General features: G+C 42.9%; 1 protein-coding gene across 1 annotated transcript in view; it reads right to left on the reverse strand.

Moving 5' to 3' along the window:
* The window catches only part of LOC126334681 (esterase E4-like), a 178,367-nt gene extending 156,035 nt beyond the window's left edge, over nt 1-22,332 (reverse strand). Inside the window, exon 1 of the mRNA XM_049997157.1 lies at nt 22,226-22,332. Within this exon, the coding sequence (XP_049853114.1) occupies nt 22,226-22,246 (21 nt within the window). The 5' untranslated portion in view covers nt 22,247-22,332. The remainder of the gene's footprint in view (nt 1-22,225) is intronic.
* Between the last annotated feature and the right edge of the window lie 2,083 nt (nt 22,333-24,415).

Here is a 24,415-nt window from a genome sequence, read left to right on the forward strand (position 1 = left end):
CTGTGGTTTATCGTATCGCGACATTGCTGCTCGCGTTGGTCGAGATCCAATGACTGTTAGAAGAATATGGAGTCGGTGGGTTCAGGAGGGTAATACGGAACGCCGTGCAGGATCCCAACGGCCTCGTATCACTAGCAGCCGAGATGACAGGCACCTCATCCGCATGGCTCTAATGGATCGTGCAGCCACGTCTCGATCGCCGAGTCAACAGATGGGAACGTTTGCAAGACAACAACCATCTGCAGGAACAGTTCGACGACGTTAGCAGCAGCATGGACTATCAGCTCGCAGACCACGGCTGCGGTTACCCTTGACGATGCATCACAGACAGGAGTGCCTGCGATGGTGTACTCAACGACGAACCTGGTTGCACGAATGGGAAAACGTAATTTTTTCGGATGAATCCAGGTTCTGTTTATAGCATCATGATGGTCGCATCCGTGTTTGGTGACACCGCGGTGAACGCACATTGGAAGCGTGTATTCGTCATCGCCATACTAGCGTATCACTCGGCGTGATGGTATGGGGTACCATTGGTTACACATCTCGGTCACCTCTTATTCGCATTGACGGCACTTTGAACAGTGGACGTTACATTTCAGATGTGTTACGACCCGTGGCTCTATCCTTCATTCGATCCCTGCGAAACCCTACATTTCAGCAGGATAATGCACGATGGCATGATGCAGGTCCTGGGCGGGCCTTTCTGGATACAGAAAATGTTCGACTGCTGCCCTGGCCAGCACATTCTCCAGATCTCTCACGAATTGAAAACGTCTGGTCAATGGTAACCGAGCAACTGGCTCGTCACAATACGCCAGTCACTACCCTTGATGAAGTGTGGTATGGTGTTGAAGCTGCATGGGCAGCTGTACCTGTACACGCCATCCAAGCTCTGTTTGACTCAATGCCCAGGCGTATGAAGACTGTTATTACGGCCAGAGGTGGTTGTTCTGGATACTAATTTCTCAGGATCTATGCACCCAAATTGCGTGAAAATGTAATCACATGTCAGTTCTAGTTAATATATTTGTCCAATGAATACCCGTTTATCATCTGCATTTCTTCTTGATGTAGCAATTTTAACGGCTGGTTCGTTGGTTGTTTGGGGGAAGAGACCAAACAACGAGGTCATCGGTCTCATAGGGTTAGGGAAGGATGGGGAAGGAAGTTGGCCGTGCCCTTTCTGAGGAACCATCCTGGCATTTTCCTGGAGCGATTTAGGGAAATCGCGGAAAACCTAAATCAGGATGGCCGGACGTGGGATTGAACCGTCGGCCTTCCGAATACGAGTCGAGTGTGCTAACCACCGCGCTCGGTTTGTAACGGCCAGTAGTGTAAATACGTCTTCTCTAACAAAACTTTCCGTTTCAGTCCGGCTATATGTCGTCAGTGATCTACAGTGAAAACTTCCCTACTAGATTACTCGAGATGCTCATTTCAAACCTGATTCGCACCACGGAAGTAGTTGTTACCCATCGCTTATCCAACTGAATTATGCACTAAAATGACTAATTTCATGGGATAGTGATACCGACTTGTACAAGTGGCGGTAGTATCGCGTACACATGATGTAAGAGGCAGTACATTGGAGGAGCTGTCATTTGTTTTCAATTGATTCATGTGAAAAGGTTTCCGACAGTATTACGATCGCCCGACGGGAATTAACTGACTTTGAACGAGAAGTGCTAGTTGCAGCTAGGCAGATGGAACATTCCGTTTTGGAAATCGTTAGGGAATTCAGTATTCCGGAAACCACGGCGACAAGAACGTGCTGTGAACATCAAATCTGAGATATTACCCCTCACTAAGGACAACGCAGTGTGCGATAGCCTTCAGTTAACGACAGAGAGCAGCGGCATTTTCATGGAGCTGTCAGTGCTGACAGACAAGCAACACCGCATGAAATAACCGCAGAAATCGATATGGGACGTACGACGAAAGTATCCATTAGGACAATGGGGTGAAATTTGGCATTAATGGCCTGTGGCAGCAGACGACCGACACGAATGCTTTTGCTAACAGCATGACATCGACTGAAGTGCCTCTCCTGGGCTCGTGACCATATTTTTTGTATCCTATAGAAGTGGAGAACCATGGCGTGGTCAGAGGAGATCCAGTTTCTGTAGCTAAGAGTTGATGGTACGGTTCCAGTGTAGCGCAGAGCCCACGAAGTAATGAACCCTGTCAACAAGGCACTGTGTAAGCTGATGGTGTCTCCATAATGGTATGGCCTGTGTTTACAAGGAACGAACTGGGTCCTCTGGTTCGACTGAACCGAACTTTGACTCGAAATCATTATGGTCGGGTGCCTGGGCACTATTTGCTGCCAAACAACGGTGGAACTTTTTGGATGATAATGCATCATGTCACTGGGCTACAATTGTTTGTGACTGGTTTGAAAACCATTCTGGACAGTTCGAGCGAATGATTTGGGAACTCAGATCGTCCGACGTGAATACCATCGAACATTTATGGGACATAATCGAGCGGTCAGTTCGTGCACAAAATCCTGCACCGGCAACACTTTCGCAATTATGGCCGGCTATAGAGGCAGCAAGGCTCAATTTTTACTCCGGGGGACTTCTGACTTGTTGAGTCATTGCTAAGTCGAGCTGCTGCACTTCGCCATTCAAAAAGACGTCCAACCATATTAGGAGATATCCCATGACTTTTATCAGCTAAGTTTAAGTTATTAAATACATGATGCTATGTAGGGGGAGAAGGAAGGGGCCTCCGCGAGAGCATTCCATAGCAACGTCGACAGATTGTAGCATGCCGGCGTCCCCTGGGAACGTTATAAATAACTATGACGGCAAGTCCTTCCACCAGTGGAAACCTAGCAAGAAGGTAACAAATGACACTTCTCAGAGCCAATCCCGACGATTATAGGCCTAAACGTCGAGGGAATTACAAGCAACAAAGAAGACTTCACATCGGAACTCTGCCAAATTCATAAATGGGATGTGTTATGCATCCAAGAAACCCACAGAGCCGCAGAAGCAAAAAAACCTGAAATACAAGGAATGCGACGAGCTGTGGAAGCACAAATGGTTCAAATGGCTCTGAGCACTATGCGACTTAACTTCTGAGGTCATCAGTCGCCTACAACGTAGAACTAATGAAACCTAACTAATCTAAGGACATCACACACATCCATGCGCGAGGGAGGATTCGAACCTGCGACCGTAACGGTCGCTCGGCTCCTGACTGTAGCGCCTAGAACCGCTCGGCCACTCCGACCGGCCATCCTAAACACGGTGCGGCGGGGGGTAGCCGCGCGGTCTGGTTCGTCTTGTCACGGTCCGCGCGGCTACCCCCGTCGGAGGTTCGAGTCCTCCCTCGGCCATGGATGTGTCGTCGTCCGTATCGTAAGTTAGTTTAAGTTAGATTAAATAGTGTGTAAGCTTAGGGACCGATGACCTCGGCAGTTTGGTCCCATTAGACCTTACCACAAATTCCCAAATTTTTCTATACACGGTAGTGCCATATTCGTTAGAGCTGAGATGACTGTGACTTCTGTCGGAAAATGTGCAGCCAATGATAGCGACAGCTGAAATTGGTTCAAATGGTTCCAATGGCTCTGAGCACTATGGGACTTAACATCTGAGGTCATCAGTCCCATACAACTTAGAACTACTTAAACTTAACTGGACATCGCACACATACATGACCGAGGCAGGATTGGAAACTGCGACCGTAGCGGTCGCGCAGTTCCAGACTGTAGCGCCTAGAACCGCTCGGCCACTCTGGTTGACCAACTGAAATTTTAAACTTTACAATAACATCCGTCTATAAACCTCCAAGAAAAAAAAATGCTTTCACTCCGCCAAAAAACTTCTCAAACCAAAACACCAGATTCATCGTATGAAATTTTAACCGCCACAGCTGCACTTGGGGATATAGTGAAACAGATGAGAACGGACACCTGCTGGTGAAATGATAGAAACAAGAATCCTCAGTACCCTCCATGATCCAAAACTTCCTTCCTCCTTCACAAAATGGTTCAAATGGCTCTGAGCACTATGGGACTTAACTGCTGTGGTCATCCGTCCCCTAGAACTCAGAACTACTTAAACCTAACTAACCTAAGGACATCACACACATCCATGCCCGAGGCACGATTCGAACCTGCGACCGCAGCGGTCGCGCGGCTCCAGACTGTAGCGCCGAGAACCGCTCGGCCAACCCGGCCGGCCCTCCGTCACAAGTAAAATATGGAAACGTGGATATAACCCCGACAACTGTATTACCAGCTCAAACATAAAAGACTGCTGTACTAAAGTAGTATATCAACCTATACCTCGAACACAGCATAGACCAGTAGGAAAACAGGTGTATCCAGCAGTCAAGACCAGTACAATACCGTTTCGCTGATGATTTAATTTTAAATAGGCCAATTGGAAACTTTCGTAGAGGAATTGGATAAAGCCATAGTAAACCTCGCCCCAAACCCAGAGAACTACCATGCTTTTGTACGAATGCTACAGAGAATCTCCAGTCAACATATACCACGGGGCTGTCGACAGCAGTACATCCCTGGTCTCTCACATGTCTCCAGGCATCTCCTAGCCAAGTACGAGGAATTATACCAAAAGGACCCCTTTGATCAAGAAACAATTGCGTTTGGTACGGCTTTGATGGAATGCTAAGAGAAGCTCGGCAATAAATGTGGATAGAGAGCCTGGAGAGAATGGATATGACTCATAGCAGCAAAACAGCCTGGAATCTTATTAAAAACTTGACGGAGACCCAAACTGTCTGCCGCGGTAACACTTTATCAAGTGGCTCACCAACTGTTCCTGAATGGGAAGACTAATACAAAACAACGGAAAGTAAAAATTAACAGGACTTTAGAATCAGAAACTTATACGGTTTAACACCCTTTACCTGATTAATCAAAGAACTCTCAAAGGAACCTAACTGGTACACATTATGGACCGGAAGACTTGCTTTTAGTAAGTGATGTAAGTTGCTTCACTACTCCCAGGATACCTACTTTTAAGTTACTCATGTTGGCAGCTGCTGTTGACTCGAATTCTGGAATATTTATGTCATATTCTTTTGTGAATGATGTTATCAAGGCAGTGTTTAATAACTCTGTGTTAGCAGCACGGTCATCGATAGTATTTCCATTTTTATCTCACGGAGAAGGCAGTGTTTCCGCTATTATACTTTAAATACGACCAGAATCTCTTTGAATTTTGTGTTAGATTTCGAGACAGGGTTTCTTTGTGGAAATACTTTTAAGCTTCTCGTAGTTTCATCCGTGCTAAATTTCGATCTTCTGTAAAAGATCGCCAATCTTCGGGATTTTGCGTTCGTTGAAATTTGGCATGCTTTCTGCAACAGTATTCTGACCCTTTTGTGTACTAAGGGGAAACAGCTACGTCGTTTCTTAATTTGCTTGTAGAATTCTCTCAATTGCGTCGATACGATTTCTTTGAATTCAATCTACATCTGGTCTACAGTTAGAGTGTTAATTTGAAAGGAGTGAAGGTTGTCTCTCAGGAAAGCGTCAAGTTAATTTTTATCTGCTTTTTTGTATTGATATATTTTTCGTTTATTTTTGGAAGATTTAGAAGTTACGGTATTCTGTCGCATTACGACAACCCTATGTTCACCCCGTTTTGATGCACGTTATTATCTCAGGAAAGTTTGTTGCTAAGAGATCAAGTGCGTTTTCTCAACCGCTTATTATTCGAGTGGGCTCATGAACTATCTGCTCGAAATAATTTTCAGAGAATGCGTTTAGTACGGTTACGGATGATGTTTATGCGTATCTCGGGATTTAAACATTCGCCAACATATTGAGGATAAATTGAAGTCACGGCCAAGTATAATAGTATAAGTCGGGTACTTGTTTGAGATTACACTCAAGTTTTCTTTGAACCTTTCGGCAATTGTATCATCTGAGTTGTGAAGTCTGTAAAAGGATACAATTATTGTTTTATTCCCGTCGTCAAGAATGACTTCTACCTACACTAATTCACAGGAACTATCTACTTAAATTTCGCTACAAGATAAACCACTTCTAACAGCAACAGGCACGCAGCCGCCAGCTGTATGTGGCCTACACTTTCTGAACACCGTCACCTCCTTCGCAGAAAATAAAAATAAATTATACTGTCAAGTTCTACGTAAATTTGATTTGATTTTGTAATCAGTGAAATAATGTAATAACCTTCTCATCTTCTGAAACTTCATTTCATGTCCTCCTCACCTTGGTGCCTCAAACAGTGTATTTAGAGAGTTACAGCATTTCAGAAAGAGCCCCTTTCTTTATGCTTCCGCTTTACAGCTTGACTGAATGAAATAAATAATTCTACAATGTAACATAAATCTCCACAAATAACTAGTAGCACATAACAACGATAATAAAACAATAAGATCAGTCCTTTCTGTAATGCTCACCAGAATATAAGAATTTTTATTGTCTTTAATCTTTGTATACAAAATGTCTATTTGATCTAGCATAACAAGTACCCCCGTAATGGTAGGACAATATACAAAGATACAGTGATCTTTATTTTCGTCTTCGTCGACCATATCTAAGCCATGGTGCAAAAGTGTATGCGATGGCAGAGGTTTTAATACCGACGCTGCTTTTCTGGTGTAACGGGCATTAGATGCTACGTAAGTCCGCAGATCGTATCTAGAGGTGGTTAACGTGCTTCATAAGAGCAATATGTGGAAACGATGGATCAGCCAACATGCCTCCCTCACGGGTTGGTTACTGGAGGTCCTGACTCCTGTCTCTCACGTCCCGCCAGAGTCGCGACACAGCTCTCCCACGTATCGACATTCATTCTGGAATACAGTTATGTGGCCTCGTATATCCCCACAACGCGCCCACTGAAGGCGAAAGATTTTTGCACCACCCTTCTGTGGGTACTTCCACTTAATGTCGTGTAAACCAAGTGCCCAACTGTCAATTGGCCACGATTGTCGGAAACGATACACCACCACTCTATGCCAGCCACCGTGCGCGCGATGTGGTATCAAGGCAGCAACAAAAATTATGCGACGAGACACCGGCTCCGCGCTATCCGATTAACGGACTCGCTACTATGCCACGACTGTTGGCTCCTGGACACCGATGAGCATCGCTTCACGCGTTTGTCGTCGTCCAGCGTTTGGCGACTGACATGGAAGACAGATTGTTACCTCCGTGTTAAATGTGACGTGATTGAACGCCGGTCCCTTCTGTGTCCGGATGACTCTAATTTTCTCCCCACCAAATATCATGCGCTTACATGGTTCAAGGGAATGACAATAGACTACATTTTCGGCGAAGGGGAGAAAGTGGAGCTCGATTACTGGTGGTACCTGCAAGAACGGTCATACGGCTCTTGAACGCACATCGAGTTACCGTACGCTTGTAACATCTATTTTCGACTTATTTTTGTATCTGCATCGATATTTCTATATCAATTTAGTGTGCTGCTTATGTAGAGTGTTGTGTCTGCCAGGGAAATTCTTTGGGTATGTATAAAAACTTCAGTTATGTGAACTTTGAGAGATGTTGTTTAAAATTTGCTTGTGAATTAAAATAACTACTGGAATGATTGTTCCATAATGTACTGTAAATGACTTGGTCCTTAGTTAGGGAATGTAGGATTGAATGTAAAAGATGTGGGGAAGCCCTGCAGCTACGGAAGTAGCCAGCCGAGTGGAAAAGGTGTGGTTTGCGCACAAGTGGCAACTCGTCCTTTGTTACGGGTCACGGGTGAGCAGAACTGTGGTTAACATCTCGTTAACAGTAGCGGACCGTTGTGGCTCATATTCTCGGAGCTTAAGAACAGTATGTATGGGATACGGGTGCTCCATTTGGTGATACTAGTATCATGGCATGGTTTTTGGCCCTGTAAAAATATAATTCCCACGCCAAGACGATCTGTAGCAGGGCGAGACCAACAGCACTGCCATAACTGCATCACTGACACATTAACTGTCGCTGCCAAGTCTACGTAGAAATTCTGCAATTGGCTATGAATATCTGCGATGCTCTGCTTTTCCGCCGAAAGAAACTCAATGAAAGCTCTCTCCACGGAGCGCACCTCCGTTAGAAACGCCATTTGGAATGTTAAGTATAGCGCCATCTATTGGAACTTCATGAAACCATAGGAGCTAAAGCAGGAATATTTCATTACCTATAGGAACAAATTCTGCGTGGTTTTACATCGAAACTGACCGAGGAAAAAATGCCTTTCATTACTAATTGAACGCCCCTCGTCTGAAAGCGGGAGCTATGAAAATAAACTCACCTGCAAGGAATGTCACTATCACTCCACTTCAAAAAGCCCCATGTGCGCATATGAGTTCAATATTGCAAGGGACAGACAAAAAGTATGCAAAACATCTCAGAAGATGTTGGGTGAAATGGTTACTTAGATGTCAAAACGTCAGTGGAAGAGAGGAAACTGTGGAGAACGGCATCAGACCCCTCAAAAGACTGATATCTGATTTAGCGGTTGATTGCAAAGCTGTTTTGATCTCAATGCACATCATACCGCTTGGGGAACTACGACAATCGTTCTAGACGGGTCCAGCATAATGGAACTAATTAAACTTGCAGGTCAGTGAAACGTAATGGCGATGAACCAAAATTTTCCGTAATACAGACAATACAGACAACCGAGACAATAGAGATAATACAATCAGTTAAACGGAATCTCTGTGCAGAAACTACTAGCTTGGTGCATAAGATTGTAGCGTTTTGTTTTGCATGTTCACATTCCGATTGCTAAGGACCATTTGTTGATTGTCAGTTTTTATTTGTAGTTCACTGTTGCTATTTGAATTTACGTATTGTCGTTTTATCGTTTGGAGATTGTGAGTGTAGCTTTGTATGGTAGAAAACGGAGTGCCAAATGGAGAAATCGGAACATTGCCGACTATTCTTCTGTTTGAGTTCACTACAGGCGTGACAGAAGCGAAGGCAGCCGAGAACATATGCGCCGTGTATGGGGTAACACCAGAGGAGAGTGTGGAAATAAAATGATTTTCGCGTTTTTAGGAGAATCGTTTTGACAATAGTGACTCTCCACGTTCAGGAAGACTTTTGGTGTTTGACGAAGATCGTTTAAAAGCCTTAATGACCCACTTTAGTGTACTCGAAAACGAGCAAATATGATTAACTGTGGTCATTCCATCATCGTGCGACATCTGGATGCAATGGAGAAGGTTCAAAAATCTGGCGTAATGGGATCTCATGCTCGAAGCCATGATCACAAGAATCAGCTGGTGGCCATTTGTGTATTTCTGCTAGCTCGTCATTAATTGGCTCGTCACCAAAACCGATGTTTCTATTCTGTGTCGTTACCGGTAACCAGAAATGGCCTTTATCGTAACGTAAGGACAATAAAGAAATGGCTGAGCCCAAATAAAGCGGCAACTCCTCGTACAAAGATCTGCGCGCATCCGCTATGGATAATGTTATGCATCTGTTGGAACAGCGACGATGTGGTGTAATACGAAATGCTTCTCCGAGGTGTAACCATCACTATTGACACTTATTGACAACAACTGAGACTTACTGCAGACTCAATACAAGGGAAACGATCAGAAAGAAGGCATGAAATGCTGCTACTCCACCATAACGCCCGCCCGCATTCAGCTAGACTGGCGAAAAACACAGTGCAGAAGTCGATCACGGAAGTCATTACGCACCAGCCTTGTTCACCTGATGTTACGCCCTCAGGTTTTCAGCTTTTCCACTTTCTGTCGAACAGTTTCCAAAGAACTTCCTTTCCGGACGAAAATGCGCTCCGAATATGGCTCGACGAGTCCTTCGCCTCAAAACCACGTGATTTCTACGTAGCGTAATCGAAAGGTTAACCCAGTGTTGGCAGACAGTTGTAAATAGTGAAGAAGAATGTATTATTGTTGACTAAAGTCTCTGTTCTGTGTATCTGTTTTTTATGGAAAAACGCTGCGAACTTATTCACCACTTAAAAGAATAGGGCAGTCACCGACGAATCCTATCCGTAGAAGGCACCCAGTGGACCGCACCGGTAATCCTCTACCTTTATTATCAGCTGGTGATTGTTAAGATCTCTTTCAGTGAAAATTTTTTGATATTGCGTTCCAGTCGTCTGAGAATGGATAAATACGGGTATTGTATGTTTTCAAGGGGATCTTATGCGATTCGACCTGCAAAACAGTGGTAAGTTCCAGTAACAGTGATGGAGGTGGTTAGTAATCAAGCGTACTTCTCACGAGGGAGGCTCGACATTATTGAGATATTGTCCCTGTCGCGGCCAGGGGAGATGGGACAATTCATCCTTGTGATGATACAACTAGTGCTGGACGATTCACAAGGGCTGCTTGTGTGTCCAGTCCAATAACCTCATTTCTGTGCAATAAAATTGTAGCCAGCATCTCAACAAATACAAATACTCTGATAATCCTATAACAAAGCTAACTAACTTAATTTCTGTTTCCTATTATGTGTATGTATTTGGTTGAGTGACTCTATATCTACCGTGAGTTCAAATGTACCTTGGGTTAAAGAGCAGCGGCTGGAGGAGCATTACAAAAAGCAAAATAGTTTTACCTGGGCGCTGTACAAAAGACCATTGGCGATGAAAAGAAATATTTAGGTTGAACACTATATATCAACTCGTACTAGAAGCAGCTTATATCATTAATTAATATCGCCGTAGACACTGCGATGCTAAGACAGAACTCAGAAAGTATTAATAAGAAGGCATTCCTTGTTGGGCAGACTTTCCAATGCTCGTGAGTTGTAGTGGAGGTGAAAACAAGCTTTTAATCAGTACAAAAACTATAAAACGTCAGAATATGTTTAGAAATACAAACAACCAAAGAAGTGCGAAAAGAAGTAGAAGGCAAAAGAAAACATGCAAACACTTCTGTGCTTTGTAAAAGAAATAGGTTAGTTTCAGTGAAATATTTTAGGAAAGCAAGTAATTCTATATTCAGTGTCGATTACGTGTGATAGGGTTAGAGGATTTCAGACACAAAATCCACAATGCTGCAATGAAAATTCTCTTAAATCCTTTGTTATATGAAGAACTACAGAAAGGAATAAAAAATTATGGCGAATAGCACCCCTGCAAGAGATCGAATTCATTAATCTCATAGAAAAGAAGTGACCTCTTGTGGGCCTTCAGCCAAATACGATGAACGCCAATATTGAAACAAGATAAAGACTAAAATGAAACGAAATTTATCGACCAATTTCATCATACTTGTTTCTAGAAAACTTAGTTCCATAGAAACGAAATACTAACGGTAAAAATTCTTAACACCGCAGGGTAATACGACAATGTGCAAGTAGCTAAACTGAAACAAATTGGAATTCCACTCAGAATATGCAATAGGATTAATTAATTCATACGTATAGCAGTATACAGGGCGATTCATAGGTGTTGTTACAAACTTTCAGAGATGATGGAGAAGAGAAAACGTGTGAGTTTGAGGAATTGAATTTTGCTCCGAATACGACTGAGGTGAAAGTTGTAAGGGAAAATCGTGTTAATACCTCTGACAGTGGAATACATGTACCAGCACCATTGTTTTTAGGGTTAGTAACGCTCAGTGGAGGTAATATGGACCAAAACAATAAAAAAGGTCTAGTAAACGTGGGCTGTAAAAACAAGCCTTAAGAGCTATGACCAGTTGTTCATCTCCACTACTGTGAAAAACATCTTTTTTGCTGTACAAGTGCCCATAGCTCTTAAGGTACGTATGTTAGAGCCCATATGTACTGGACTTCCTTCTCTAAAAACATGGAAACGAAAGAGCTTGCTGTAGAAGAAATGTGTTTTACATTATCGAAGATGGATCAGTTCTCACAGCTCTTAAGATAAATATTTTAGAGCCCATACTTAGCGGGCATTTTGTTGTTGTTTTGGCCCGTATTAGCAGCTCTGAAACTTGCCTATTCTACAGTCTTAACAACAACAGTAGCGGTATATGTACTCGTATTCGTCTGTTAGAGATGGCAGAACGATTTTCGCTTATATCTTTATACTCGGTTGTCCCCGGACCAGGATTTCATACCTCAAATTGACGCATTTACTCTTCTTCATAATCCACGAAAGTTTGTACGGAATCACCTTGTATAATTAAGCTTCAGAGATAAATTTCTCAGCCCACAAAACTTTACTTCTAAATAATTATGAAAAATCAGCCTCAATTTCACAAACTTCCTGGTGTTTACCTAGGTTTCAGCGTGGGTGACCACGCCTTCTTCAGAACAAATAAACAGCTTGGCTAAATGTTAGGCATAGTCAAAGGCTCAAATCAACACCTACAGCGGCAATTATTCTGTATTGTCGTTTTTTCATAGCACAATTACGTCGAGTAAACCGGGTGGGCCACTTGATCGCTCCGTGTTTAAAGGAAAAATCTTTGTGCTCGTGTGTCGTGATTAAAGTAAAAAGCTTTGTGCTCATGTGTGTGTAACACGATTGGAACTGGATACAGTCTTTCTTACTTTCCTTTTACAATTTTTTTCTTTTGTTTTGACTGTTGGTTGACAATTTTGTAAGTGCCTTAACATGAATGACAGTGAAAAAAGCAAACGTGCAAAATTAAGTGGGGCGGCATTTTGGAAATTATCGAAGGAAGAGCGAGAACGAGAAGCCAATGTTCTAAAAACGATTGTCAGAGTAGATAAATGTTGTGGGTTCGACTTCGAGTTGAAGTAGTACGGATGATATTTCTGGCATTGCATCTGTTGTAAAAGAAGTAAATACAGACGAAACAAAAGTTAAAAATGAAGAAAAGCAAATTGTTCCTGATTTCGAGTTTCACGAAAAACTAGGTGTCAAGTCAAACATTACTAAAAGAAATAACCTCGTTAGTGATGATCCTGCAGAATGGCGTGTCAATGAATCAACAATCGACATTCTCTTACAACGTGGCATTAATCACAATTGTAACGGTGATTTTTCTAATTCAAGAAGATCAGTAGGCGATAAAACCAGATATTTGAACATAAATGTATTTTACCGTAAACTTTTAAATGGTGAATCAATTTTGCGTGATTTTCTAGTATACTCCTGTAACACCGGTGTTCTACTTGTGCACCATGTAAATTGTTCGGAGGTAAGGCCGCCATTGCTACTAAAGATTGGAAAAATGTTTCTAATATTTTATCTCATCATGAGAATTAACTTGAACACGAAAATACAAATGTACACGTTGTAAGGTTCCATTCATTACATTTCACATACTGAGCAATTATCTTTCATATTAAGATATGTGAACGAGAATGGTGAACCTGTTAAACGTTTCCTTCTGTTTTTAACAAACCCAGGTCACAAGTCCGAAAACTTAGCTGAGACCGTACTAAAAGTCCTGTCTACAAAATCTATTGATATTACTGACTGTAGAGGCCAGTCATATGTCAATGCAAGCAATATTTCAGGAACCTACACTGGTTTGCAAGCACGCATTAAAGAACGAAATACGAAAGCGCATTATGTGCCTTTTGCAGCACATTCTTTGAATTTAGTCGGCAGTACTGCTGCAAGCTGTTGTCGCAAAGCACGTTCATTTTTCAGTGTAGTGCAAAACCTTTATAATTTTTTCTGTGCTTCGACACAGCGCTGGGATAAAATTCTTTCTTTTATGAAACCAGGAAGCAAAACGGTAAAAAGTTTATCAAAAACACGTTGGTCAGCAAGAAAGGAAGCGCGTGTAAGTCCATATGAAAACTGGGAGGGCGTTATCAATGCCCTCACACATATTGCCAATAGTACGTTTGAAAAACCACTTGTGCGAAATGAGGCTTCAGCTTTACTCAGTGAACTAAGCAGACTAAAAACAGTATTCATGGTGCCAGTTTGGAAGGTCATACTCCAGAGATTTAATAGTGTAAATCTGAAATTGAGAAGTGTAAATATTGATACTAAAATAGTACATGGATTATATGAATCACTTCTAAGATTTATTGCATTTATTCGTGGCATGTTCGACTATAATGAAAATAAATCCATGGAGATTGAGACTGATATAGACTATGAATGCACCTACAAAAGATCACGAAAACCCAGACTTCATGATGACGAAGAAGCGGACTCTGATGAAGTTTTTCTGACTGGGAGGGAAAAAATTTGAGTCAAACATTTTTCCTAGTAATAGGCAACTTGTACGATGAAGTAGTGAGGAGGAAGGAAAGCTATAGAACACTGTTGGACTCCTTCACCGTTTTCAGTAACCTTAAGAACAGTTCACCTGACGATATTGCTTAACGTGCAGCAAAACTCCAAGGGTCATATGACACAGATTTAGACTCTTCCTTCCCTAGTGAATGTGTACATTTCGCGCGACTTTTGAAATCTTCTGAGATTAGTGATATCCCAGTCGAAATGAGTAAATTTTTACGAGAAGAGAGGTTACAGTCCGTGTTTCCGAATGTTGATATTTTCTCTTAGAATATTTGTATGTATGGCACTTACAAATTGTTCAGCAGAACTCTCATTTTCGGCTCTTAAAAGGACAGAAATCGTACCTAAGTTCTACGTTGTCTGAGGAGAGATTGAACGCCTTGTCCATTCTTCACATCGAAGCTGACGTCCTAACTGATCTGTCTGATCTATGAAGATATGATCAACGAGTTTTCTGCCGTCAAAGCCAGACACAAAGTTTGATGATTGGTGATTTTGTTTATTTATTTATATTAATTTTATAAATGTAAGATTATAACACTTTTATTGTAACTTGAGCACATTCTATATGAAGACAGTAACTTGTTCTCGAAAGAACAGTTACTGTTGATGACCGTGCTGCTTTTCCCTGGAATAAATTATGACTAACTGACAACCTCAGCTGCCGACAGGTGTTGTTGATATACCTCGATGTGGACAGCTGAAACTGTGTGACCCTACCGGGATCTCCTGCTTACATGGCAGACGCTCTATCCATCTGAGCCCCCGAGGACACAGATGAATAGCGCGACTGCAGGGGCTTATCCCTTGCACGCTTCCCGTGAGACTCACATTCCCAACTGTCCACAATTCTACATATGTATTGTACCTTATAGACATATCAACAACGCCTGTCGACAGCTGAGGTTGTCAGTTAGTCATCATTGAGCACATTCATTGGATTTACAGACTACGTATTACCTGTTTATTTTACAATTGCCGATGGCAGAATGAGGAACTAAACCTCGTTTACGTGCAGACGTGACATAAGGCCCCCGACAATACTAAACAATACCCAGGCCGCTCGGTGCTGTACAGTCAAGTCAAACTAATACTGTAGTACATTAAAACTGAAGCGTATTCTTTCTGTCAGCTGAAATGTATACTTATCGCGGAAATATAGGTTATCGGAGAGCGCACTCAGATGAAAAAGTGTTAATAAATAACGTAGTTCAGTTCTGTCGATAAATACGTAAAAGCATTGCTAATACCGTTAGAAAGAGCTATGGTAAGAGCAGTAGCTGCAGTACAAAACTGTTCAGCCCTTACATGGATTAAAGGGATTGTGCACACTTATTATGCAGCATCTAGCGACACAGACCCTAATGCTTTATCAGTTAACTATCATATAATAAAACAAGTTTGATTTTTCCAAACTAGTCTGTAAACTTATCTAATAGCAAATCCAGTTCTGTGTTTGTTCGTCTGTATTTAGTTATTAGTTCATGCACCGAAATCTCCATTTCATTTTCATTTCTTACGCTTTTTTTCTTAGTCTGCTACACATTCAAGTTATTAGATCGTAAGACGACACTTTAATTTTAATTTTGAACTCATCTCTGTAAAAGTACGTATTAATTTCTAATGTATGACACGCTCGCTTCAGTTTTTATATCATAACACACATTTGTTTTATTTTCATTTCCAATGCTTTCGTCTAAAAGAACATATTAAAAGTGAACGTATAACAAAAACCTGTTGTCTCCTACACGCTATGCTGAATTTTTTGGCCATAAAAGAAAAGTTATTTACCTTGTGTCCGTTTCTGTTGTCTTTCGACAAAAGAATGTGCTAACACACTGGAATGTTTAGTTTGTTTTATCCGCCGCCGCACACCAAGTACAGTTCAGGAACCATATTACATTTTGATTGAACGTGACTAGACCGCTGACGCGTCCTTCAGAACAACGAATAGCACAGTACAGTAACAGCTCACAGCTCTCTACCCAAAACGGGAATTGTGAAGTTATCGGGTAATAGTTATTATTTAAAACATGTTTTTTTTGGGGGGGGGGGGGAGGGGCGGGGCCCGCATATAATATGGTGTGCCTAGTGGCGCAAAATTTTTAAATCCTCCACTGGATATATAAGCTGCGCAGCTCTGTCATTTGGTATCATAGCGTGAAGCTGTATATATGAAAGTCTTCAAACTTACCTTTTATCCAAAAAGCATGTTTCTGAACATAGGTTCCTAATTACAATTTTATCTACGAAGTCCCCTCTGCACCCTCCAAGCCTGTAACAGGAATTTTTACAAACGCCATATATTATTTTGAGGACTGATCTTGTCGTCTTTGCTTGAATCACGTGGTTCTAATCCGCGCAGATAAGACTTGTACCTGAAGAGGGCAACTTTGGTCAGACGTTCACTTGAATGAAAGCTGACCTTGGTAATTGGCTCATGCGTATAACAAATATACCAGCATATTAAAAGGTTCTGTTACACCTCTCCTATTCGTATCTTACGAACTGTAAGACCCACTGTTTCTAAGGAAAACTGCCTCCAAAATTCAGGTGCGTTTTACACTCGAAGTTAAAGTAAAAATGTTCAGTGTTTGATTTACAATTCCCACTAGTCTTAAAATGGAAAAATATACGATGCCGCGGGAAACCTATCTCTGTCTGGTAACACTGGATTCAACTGGCAGCAGCGGTGCACCGAAGCGACGAACATGAGTTGCGAGGTCTCACAGGCTCGCTAACACTGTCTCCCGCCCACCCCGCCATCACAAACCCAGAACACTGCCTAGCTCAAATGATGCGTCATTGCAGTCTACAGTGACAGAGAACATACACTGAAAACTATTTTTGTTAGCGGTAACAGCACAACTTTTTGTTCCCAGATAGTTCCGGAATGGAAAAAAAGTATTCATATGATGCGGGCTATAAACTGATAATAATAGCATATGCGGAAGAACATGGAAACAGAACAGCTGAGCGATATTTCGATCCTCCATCGACAGAAAAAATCATTCGCTAGCAAAGAATAGCTGAAAACAATCCGGAAGACTAAATATGCAAATGGAGGACTGAATGCAAAATGGTCAAAATTAGGAGATGACGAAATGGATTCAATGACACAGTGAAAATGGCGTTGGAATTAATACAAAAATTATTCAAATACACGCTCCTAGCCTAGTGCTACAGCGAAACTTAACTGACCTTAAAGGGACCGCCTACACTAGGCTTGTCCGTCCTCTTTTAGAATACTGCTGCCCTTACCAGATAGGAAAAGTTCAAAGAAGTGCAGAACGTTTTGTATTATAGCGAAATAGGAGAGAGAATGTCACTAAAATGATACAGGTTTTGAGATGGACTTAATTAAAGCAAGGGCGTTTTTCGTTGCGGCAGAATCTTCTCACGAAATTTCAATCACCAACTTTCTTCTCCGAATGCGAAAATATTTTGTTGACTCATACATACGGAGAAACAACCGCCATGGTAAAATACGGAAAATCAGAGCTCGTACGGGAAGATGTAGGTGTTTGTTCTTTCCGCGCGCTATACATGATTGGCATCATAGAGAATTGTGAAGGTGGTTCGATGAACCCTCTAATGGTTCAAATGGCTCTGAGCACTATGGGACTTAACATCTTAGGTCATCAGTGGGCTAGAACTTAGAACTACTTAAACCTAACTAACCTAAGGACATCACACACATCCATGCCCGAGGCAGGATTCGAACCTACGACCGTAGCAGTCCCGCATTTCCGGACTGCAGCGCCTAGCACCGCGCGGCCACCGCGGCCGGCGCTGAATCCTCTGCCAGGCACTTAAGTGTGACTTGCAGAGTAACCATGTATATGTAGATGTAGGTGAAGTTGGTTGGTGGTACAGGTTTATGAAGCGTCATGGACGTAGCATGCGAACCAAAACCAAAATATATCAGAAATGTCACTATAGTAGGAAGAGAAAATATTATCTTTCCATCGCTTTATTATTCAACATCGCAAGAAAACCGATGTGGAACTTAGCCAACTAGAGAACATGGACGAAACTCCTCTGACATTTTGTGTGCTGAGTAGCAGACCTGTTGCCATGAAACTACAAAACAAATGGACATGAAAAAATTCACTATTCTGTTGTTCTTCCATGTTGTGCTGACGATACGAAACTTAATTCAATGATGATTTTGAAGTGCACAAAAACGCCAACATCTTCTGAAGTACTGCCAGGTGTTGTTCTTCAAGTACGTGATAACGTTTGGATGGATGACGCTGGTTGTGATATTATGGATTAACCAAGTGTGGGAGAGACAGAAACGAGATATATTGAAGAAGAGTGCTCTTCTTTTGCTAGATCGGTTTAGTAGTCACCTGAAAAATTCTGTGAAAGAGAAATTGAGACAGGGAGCTACAGAGCTTGCTTTTATTCCGGAAGGAATTACTTCACAATGGCAATCTGTTGATGTCTCTATAAATAAACCATTTACTGAGTATATGAGATAGGAATGCAATGGAACAAAAGGAGATGGATGAAAGCCAACATGAATTCACGCCAAAGGCAATTTTAAAACGAGCCACAATGAAAGAAGCGTGTCAGTGGGTAAAAGAGTCGTGGTCTAGAGTGACAGAGTAGATTATTGTTAAAACTTTCAAGAAGTGCTGCAGAAGTAAAGATGTCGACATCAGTGAAGAGCATCATATATATGAAGAGGACGACGAAGAGGAAGGCGAAGAAGAAGAAAAAGAAGAAGAAGAAAGTTCAAATGATAATTTTCAGGGATTTTAAAGATCAATTCGGTTTTATGACTAAGAAATTTTTTGTATGCCCTTCCAATCTAACAGTAAAAATGGTGAAAATGTAATTTAAAAAATGCTTATAAATTATGTTGCGTCTTATAGTCCGTAAAATACGGTATCATCTGACCACCCCAGTCTTACATCAATACTTGTGCTCTCACAATAAGCCGATCTAATCCTTCTTGCATAAATTACGACCACAAAGAGATAAAGTAGTATCGAGCGCTCTAACAGAAAGAGCAGCTAATTAAGTTCATGGAGAAATATTCCGCCTTTGCTACTGATTGTTTTTTGCCACACTCGCTTTGATTTTTTTATGAAGCATCTTCATTGGGCTGTATTACCTATGTTTTTATAAGCGGGATGCTTCACAATTCCTGTTGCACACTTCTAGAGGTTGCAGAGGGGACTTACCAGATCACGTTTTACACAGGAACCCATGTCCGGAAACGCCACCCAACCAGCTACAGAGCGTCAAAGTTGCAGCCGCCGGCGCCTGTAAATGTATGTATATGCAGAATGAATCCATAATGACGTAGCAAAATTTCAAGGATAATGGAGAAGGATAAATGTATCAGTTTGAGGTAAGCGTCCCTATGTTGGAAACGGACGAGGCGAAAGTTACAAGCGAAAATCATTCTGATACCTCTGACGTTGGAATACGTGTACCGGTACTGTTGTTGCTAAGAATGTAAGGTGCGCAACTTTCAGAGGTGATATTAGGGACCAAGAAAAGAAAACAAAATGCCTAGTAAACATGAGCTGAGGAGCTATGAGCACCTGCTCCTCTTCACTAGTGTGAAACACATCTCCTCTACCGAACAAGTCCTCATAGCTCATACGGTATTCATTTTACAGCCCATGTTTACTGGATATATTTCTTTGTTTTCCTACCCTACAATCTTACCAACAACATTACCGGTACATGTGTTCCACTGTCAGAGGTATCAGAATGGTTTTCGCTTGTAACTTTCGTCTTGTTCGTTTCCGGTAAAGGAACCCTTTCCTCAAAATGATAGATTTATCCGTCTCCATCAGCCGTGAAAGTCTGTTATCACCATGTAATCACACTGTATATACATACATTAAGAGACGACGGCGCTCGTAACATTGACGCTCTGTAGCGTTATTGGGTAACGTTTCAGGACATGGGTTCCCACGTAAAACTTGATCTGCTAAGTAGTCTCTGCAACCTCCAGAAGTGTGCAAGAAAAATTATGCAACACACTGTACACACGTCGTCTTAAACTTTTTGCGTCGAATTGAAACAGGTGACAGTAGGTCCACAACCCATTATATTAAGATACGGAAATAATGGTTGGAAATGTATGTTTATTGTGTTGTGTACATACCCAGCGTACATCGCATAACAAGAACGTAGCTCACAGTAATTGTTCAAAGCGATGACCGGCAGACTCAATGCATGCATGGCAACGGCGCCTTTCTCTCTCAAAGACCCCTGCTGTCTGCTGTAAGAGGAGACTAGCAGCTTGGATCCTAGCAAACAGGTATTGGCGTATTGTGACGAGCCAGTTGCTCGGTCACCATTGACCAGACATTTTCAATCGGTGAGAGATCTGGAGAATGTGCTGGGCAGGGCAGCAGTCGAACATTTTCTGTATCCAGAAAGGCCCGTACAGGACCTGCAACACGCGGTCGTGCATTACCCTGCTGAAATGTAGGATTTCACAGAGATCGAATGAAGGGTAGAGCCACGGGTCGTAACCCATCTGAAATGTAACGTCCACCGTTCAAAGTGCCGTCAATGCGAACGAGAGGTGACAGAGACGTGTAACCAGTAGCACCCCGTACTGATACGCCAGTATGGCGATGACGAATACACGCTTCCAATGTCCGTTCACCGTGTCGCCAAACACGGATGCGACCATCAAGATGCTCTAAACAGAACCTGGATTCATCCAAAAAAAATGACGTTTTGCTATTCGTGCACCCAGGTTCGTCGTTGAGTACACCATCACAGGCGCTCCTGTCTGTGATGCAGCGTCAAGGGTAACCGCAGCCAAGGTCTCCGAGCTGATAGTCCATGGTGCTGCAAACGTCGTCGAACTGTTCGTGATGAAACTTCCTGGCAGATTAAAATTGTGTGCCGGACCGAAACTCGAACTCGGGACCTTTGCCTTTCGCGGGCAAGTGCTCTACCGACTGAGCTTCCCAAGCACAACTCACGCCCCGTCCTCACAGCTTTAATTCCGCCAGTACCTCGTCTCCTACCTTCCAAACTTTACAGAAGCTCTCCTGAGAACCTTGCAGAACTAGCACTCCTGTTCTAGAAACAACCCCCAGGTTGTGGCTAAGCCATGTCTCCGCAATATCCTTTCTTTCATGAGTGCTAGTTCTGCTAGGTTCGCAGGAGAGCTTCTGTAAAGTTTGGAAGGTAGGAGACGAGGTACTGGCGGAATTAAAGCTGTGAGGACGGGGCGTGAGTCGTGCTTGGTTAACTCAGTCGGTAGAGCACTTGCCCGCGAAAGACAAAGGTCCCGAGTTCGTGTCTCGGTCCGGCACACGATTTAAATCTGCCAGGAAGTTTCATATCAGCGCACACTCCGCTGTAGAGTGAAAATTTCATTCTGTTCGTGCAGATGGTTGTTGTCTTGCAAACGTCCCCATCTGTTGACTCAGGGATCGAGACGTTGCTGCACAATCCGTTACAGCCATGCGGATAAGATGTCTGTCATCTCGACTGCTACTGACACGAGGCCGTTGGGATCCCGCACGGCGTTCCGTATTACCCTCCTGAACCCACCGATTCCATATTCTGCTAACAGTCATTGGATCTCGACCAATGTGAGTACCAATGTCGGAACCGCAATCGTGATGGCTACAATTCGACCTTTATCAAAGTCGGAAACGTGATGGTACGCATTTCTCCTTCTGACACGAGGCATCACAACAACGTTTCACCAGGCAACGCCGGTCAAGTGCTGTTTGTGTATGAGAAATCGGTTGGAAACTTTCGTCACGTCAGCACGTTGTAGGTGTCGCCACCGGCGCCAGCCATGTGTGAATGCTCTGAAAAACTAATCATTTGCATATCACAGCATCTTCTTCCTGTCGGTCAAATTTCGCGTCTGTAGCACGTCATCTTCGTGGTGAAGCAATAAATGGATAAAGACATTTACGTTGATGGTAACTTGTGCCGAAACTCTTACGCGACGCAATTTTAGCAGAAAATACGCACAGAAATAATCTATTTCAAACTGAAATCACTTTTCTGTAGGAAGCATGAAGTATCGTTGAGACAAGAGAGTGTAAAGTGGCGAGGCAAAGCAGGAGACTCACGGCGCGCGGCGGCTGCTCCATGCTGCAGACTCGGCTGCCGGGGCCTCGGCGGACAGCTGGCGGCTGACTGCTGGAGGCGATGGCAGAAGGCGGCAGGCGGCAGGCGGCAGGCGGCGCGACCCGCCCGCTGACCCGTGGGAGGCGCTGAGCGGCGCCTGTGTTTCGTTATCTGTCACCGCTCAGAGCGGCTCTCCCAGCTTAATACGGCGGGCGCGCTAGCTAGGCGTCGCGAGATTTTTATCTCAACCCGACACTACTGTGGCCCGCCATCTGGCAACGATTTCCCAAAAGCTTCTCACTTGCATCGCATTTGAAATGTTACTCTGCTTCTTATCTCTTCTTTCCCACTGTACGAGTTTACTTTCATTCAATACTGTTAAGTATAAGGACCTTGTGGATAACATAGCAAGTTCACTGAGGCTCTTTGCGGATGATGCTGTGGTGTATCGAGAGGTTGTAACAATGGAAAATTGTACTGCAGCAGGATCTGCAACGAATTGGCGCGTGGTGCAGGGAGGCAATTGAATCTTATCATTTAGCTACAATATAGCAGGTAAGCAACTGGAAGCAGTTAATTCCATAAATTATCTGGGAATAGGCACTAAGAGTGATCTAAAATGGAATGACCATATAAAATTAATCGTCGGTAAAGCAGATGCCAGACTGAGATTCATTGGAAGAATCCTAAGGAAATGCAATCCGAAAACAAAGGAAGTAGGTTACAGCACACTTGTTCGCCCACTGCTTGTATGCTGCTCGCCGATGTGGGATCCGTACCAGATAGGGTTGATAGAAGAGATAGAGAAGATCCAACGGAGAGCAGCGCGCTTCGTTACAGGATCATTTAGTACTCGCGAAAGCGTTTCGGAGATGATAGATAAACTCCAGTGGAAGACTCTACAGGAGAGTCGCTCAGTAGCTCACAATGGGCTTTTGTTGAAGTTTCGAGAACATACCTGCACCGAGGATTCAAGCAGTATATTGCTCCCTCCTACGTATAAGCTCGCGAAGAGACCATGAGGATATAATCAGAGAGATTAGAGCCCACATAGAAGCATATCCACAATCTTCCTTTCCACGAACAGTACGAGACTGGAATAAAAGGGAGAACGGATAGAGGTACTTAAAGCACCCTCCGCCACACACCGTCAGATGGCTTGCGGAGTATAGATGTAGATGTAGATGTAGAGGTGAATGGGAAGAGAAACACAACTAATTGCTGCAAACATTCATATCTATTTCTCTACAACTAGGAATTACGCTACTTTGGAGTTATAGCTCTAGGGAAACCATACAAATATTTTTTTCATTTTATTATTTTATTTTATTAGTTATATTCAGTAATGAATCTCACTTTATTTGAATACACTGTTCTGCAGCACTTAACAACGCGATAGATAAAATGAGATAACATATTAACTACTCAGTGTTATTAGCCGTGCGGTCTGAGGCGCTGCAGTCTGTCCTTAGCATAATTTAGGTTAAGTAGTGTGTAAGCTTAGGGACTGATGACCTTAGCAGTTAAGTCCCATAAGATTTCACACACATTTGAACATTTACTCAGTGGTAATGAATCTAAGTGCAGGGACACGTTACCAAATGTCTCCCAGTTGCGCATAGGAAACTGATCATCACATGGCGTGAGTTCGGCGTGACTATAGGTACTAGGCGCTTCAGTACGGAACCTCGCGACCGCTGCGGTCGCAGGTTCGAATCCTGCTTCGGGCATGGATGTGTGTGATGTTGTTAGGTTAGTTAGGTTTAAGTAGTTCTAAGTTTTAGGAGACTGATGACCTCAGATGTTATGTCCCATACTGCTCAGAGCTATTTGAACCAGCCTGACTATAGCGTCAAATGGGGCTGACCACGAAACTCCAGGCAGTTGAAGAACCGAGAAAAGACAATCTGTATCAGTTAGCGACCAATTAAGCTGCACTATGGTGGTGTTCTTCATTACAGCATAGTCCGTAGACAACATTTGGATACTTCACACTGGGAAGAATCATCGACAAACTGAAAGGAGAACGAATTGTGACGATTGTAGGCCAGGAGTCTGGTAATGCTCACAGCATTGTTTCACGTGCGTGGGGAGTTTTCTGATCGTAGTCACTGCTGTCTGACGAAAATGAGATTATCGGCCACGATCAACTGCAGCAGCAGAAGATCGCCATATTGCGCAACTGGGTAGAA

This window comes from Schistocerca gregaria, chromosome 2 (genome assembly GCF_023897955.1).
Source record: "Schistocerca gregaria isolate iqSchGreg1 chromosome 2, iqSchGreg1.2, whole genome shotgun sequence".
Taxonomy (NCBI): Eukaryota; Metazoa; Arthropoda; class Insecta; order Orthoptera; family Acrididae; genus Schistocerca; species Schistocerca gregaria.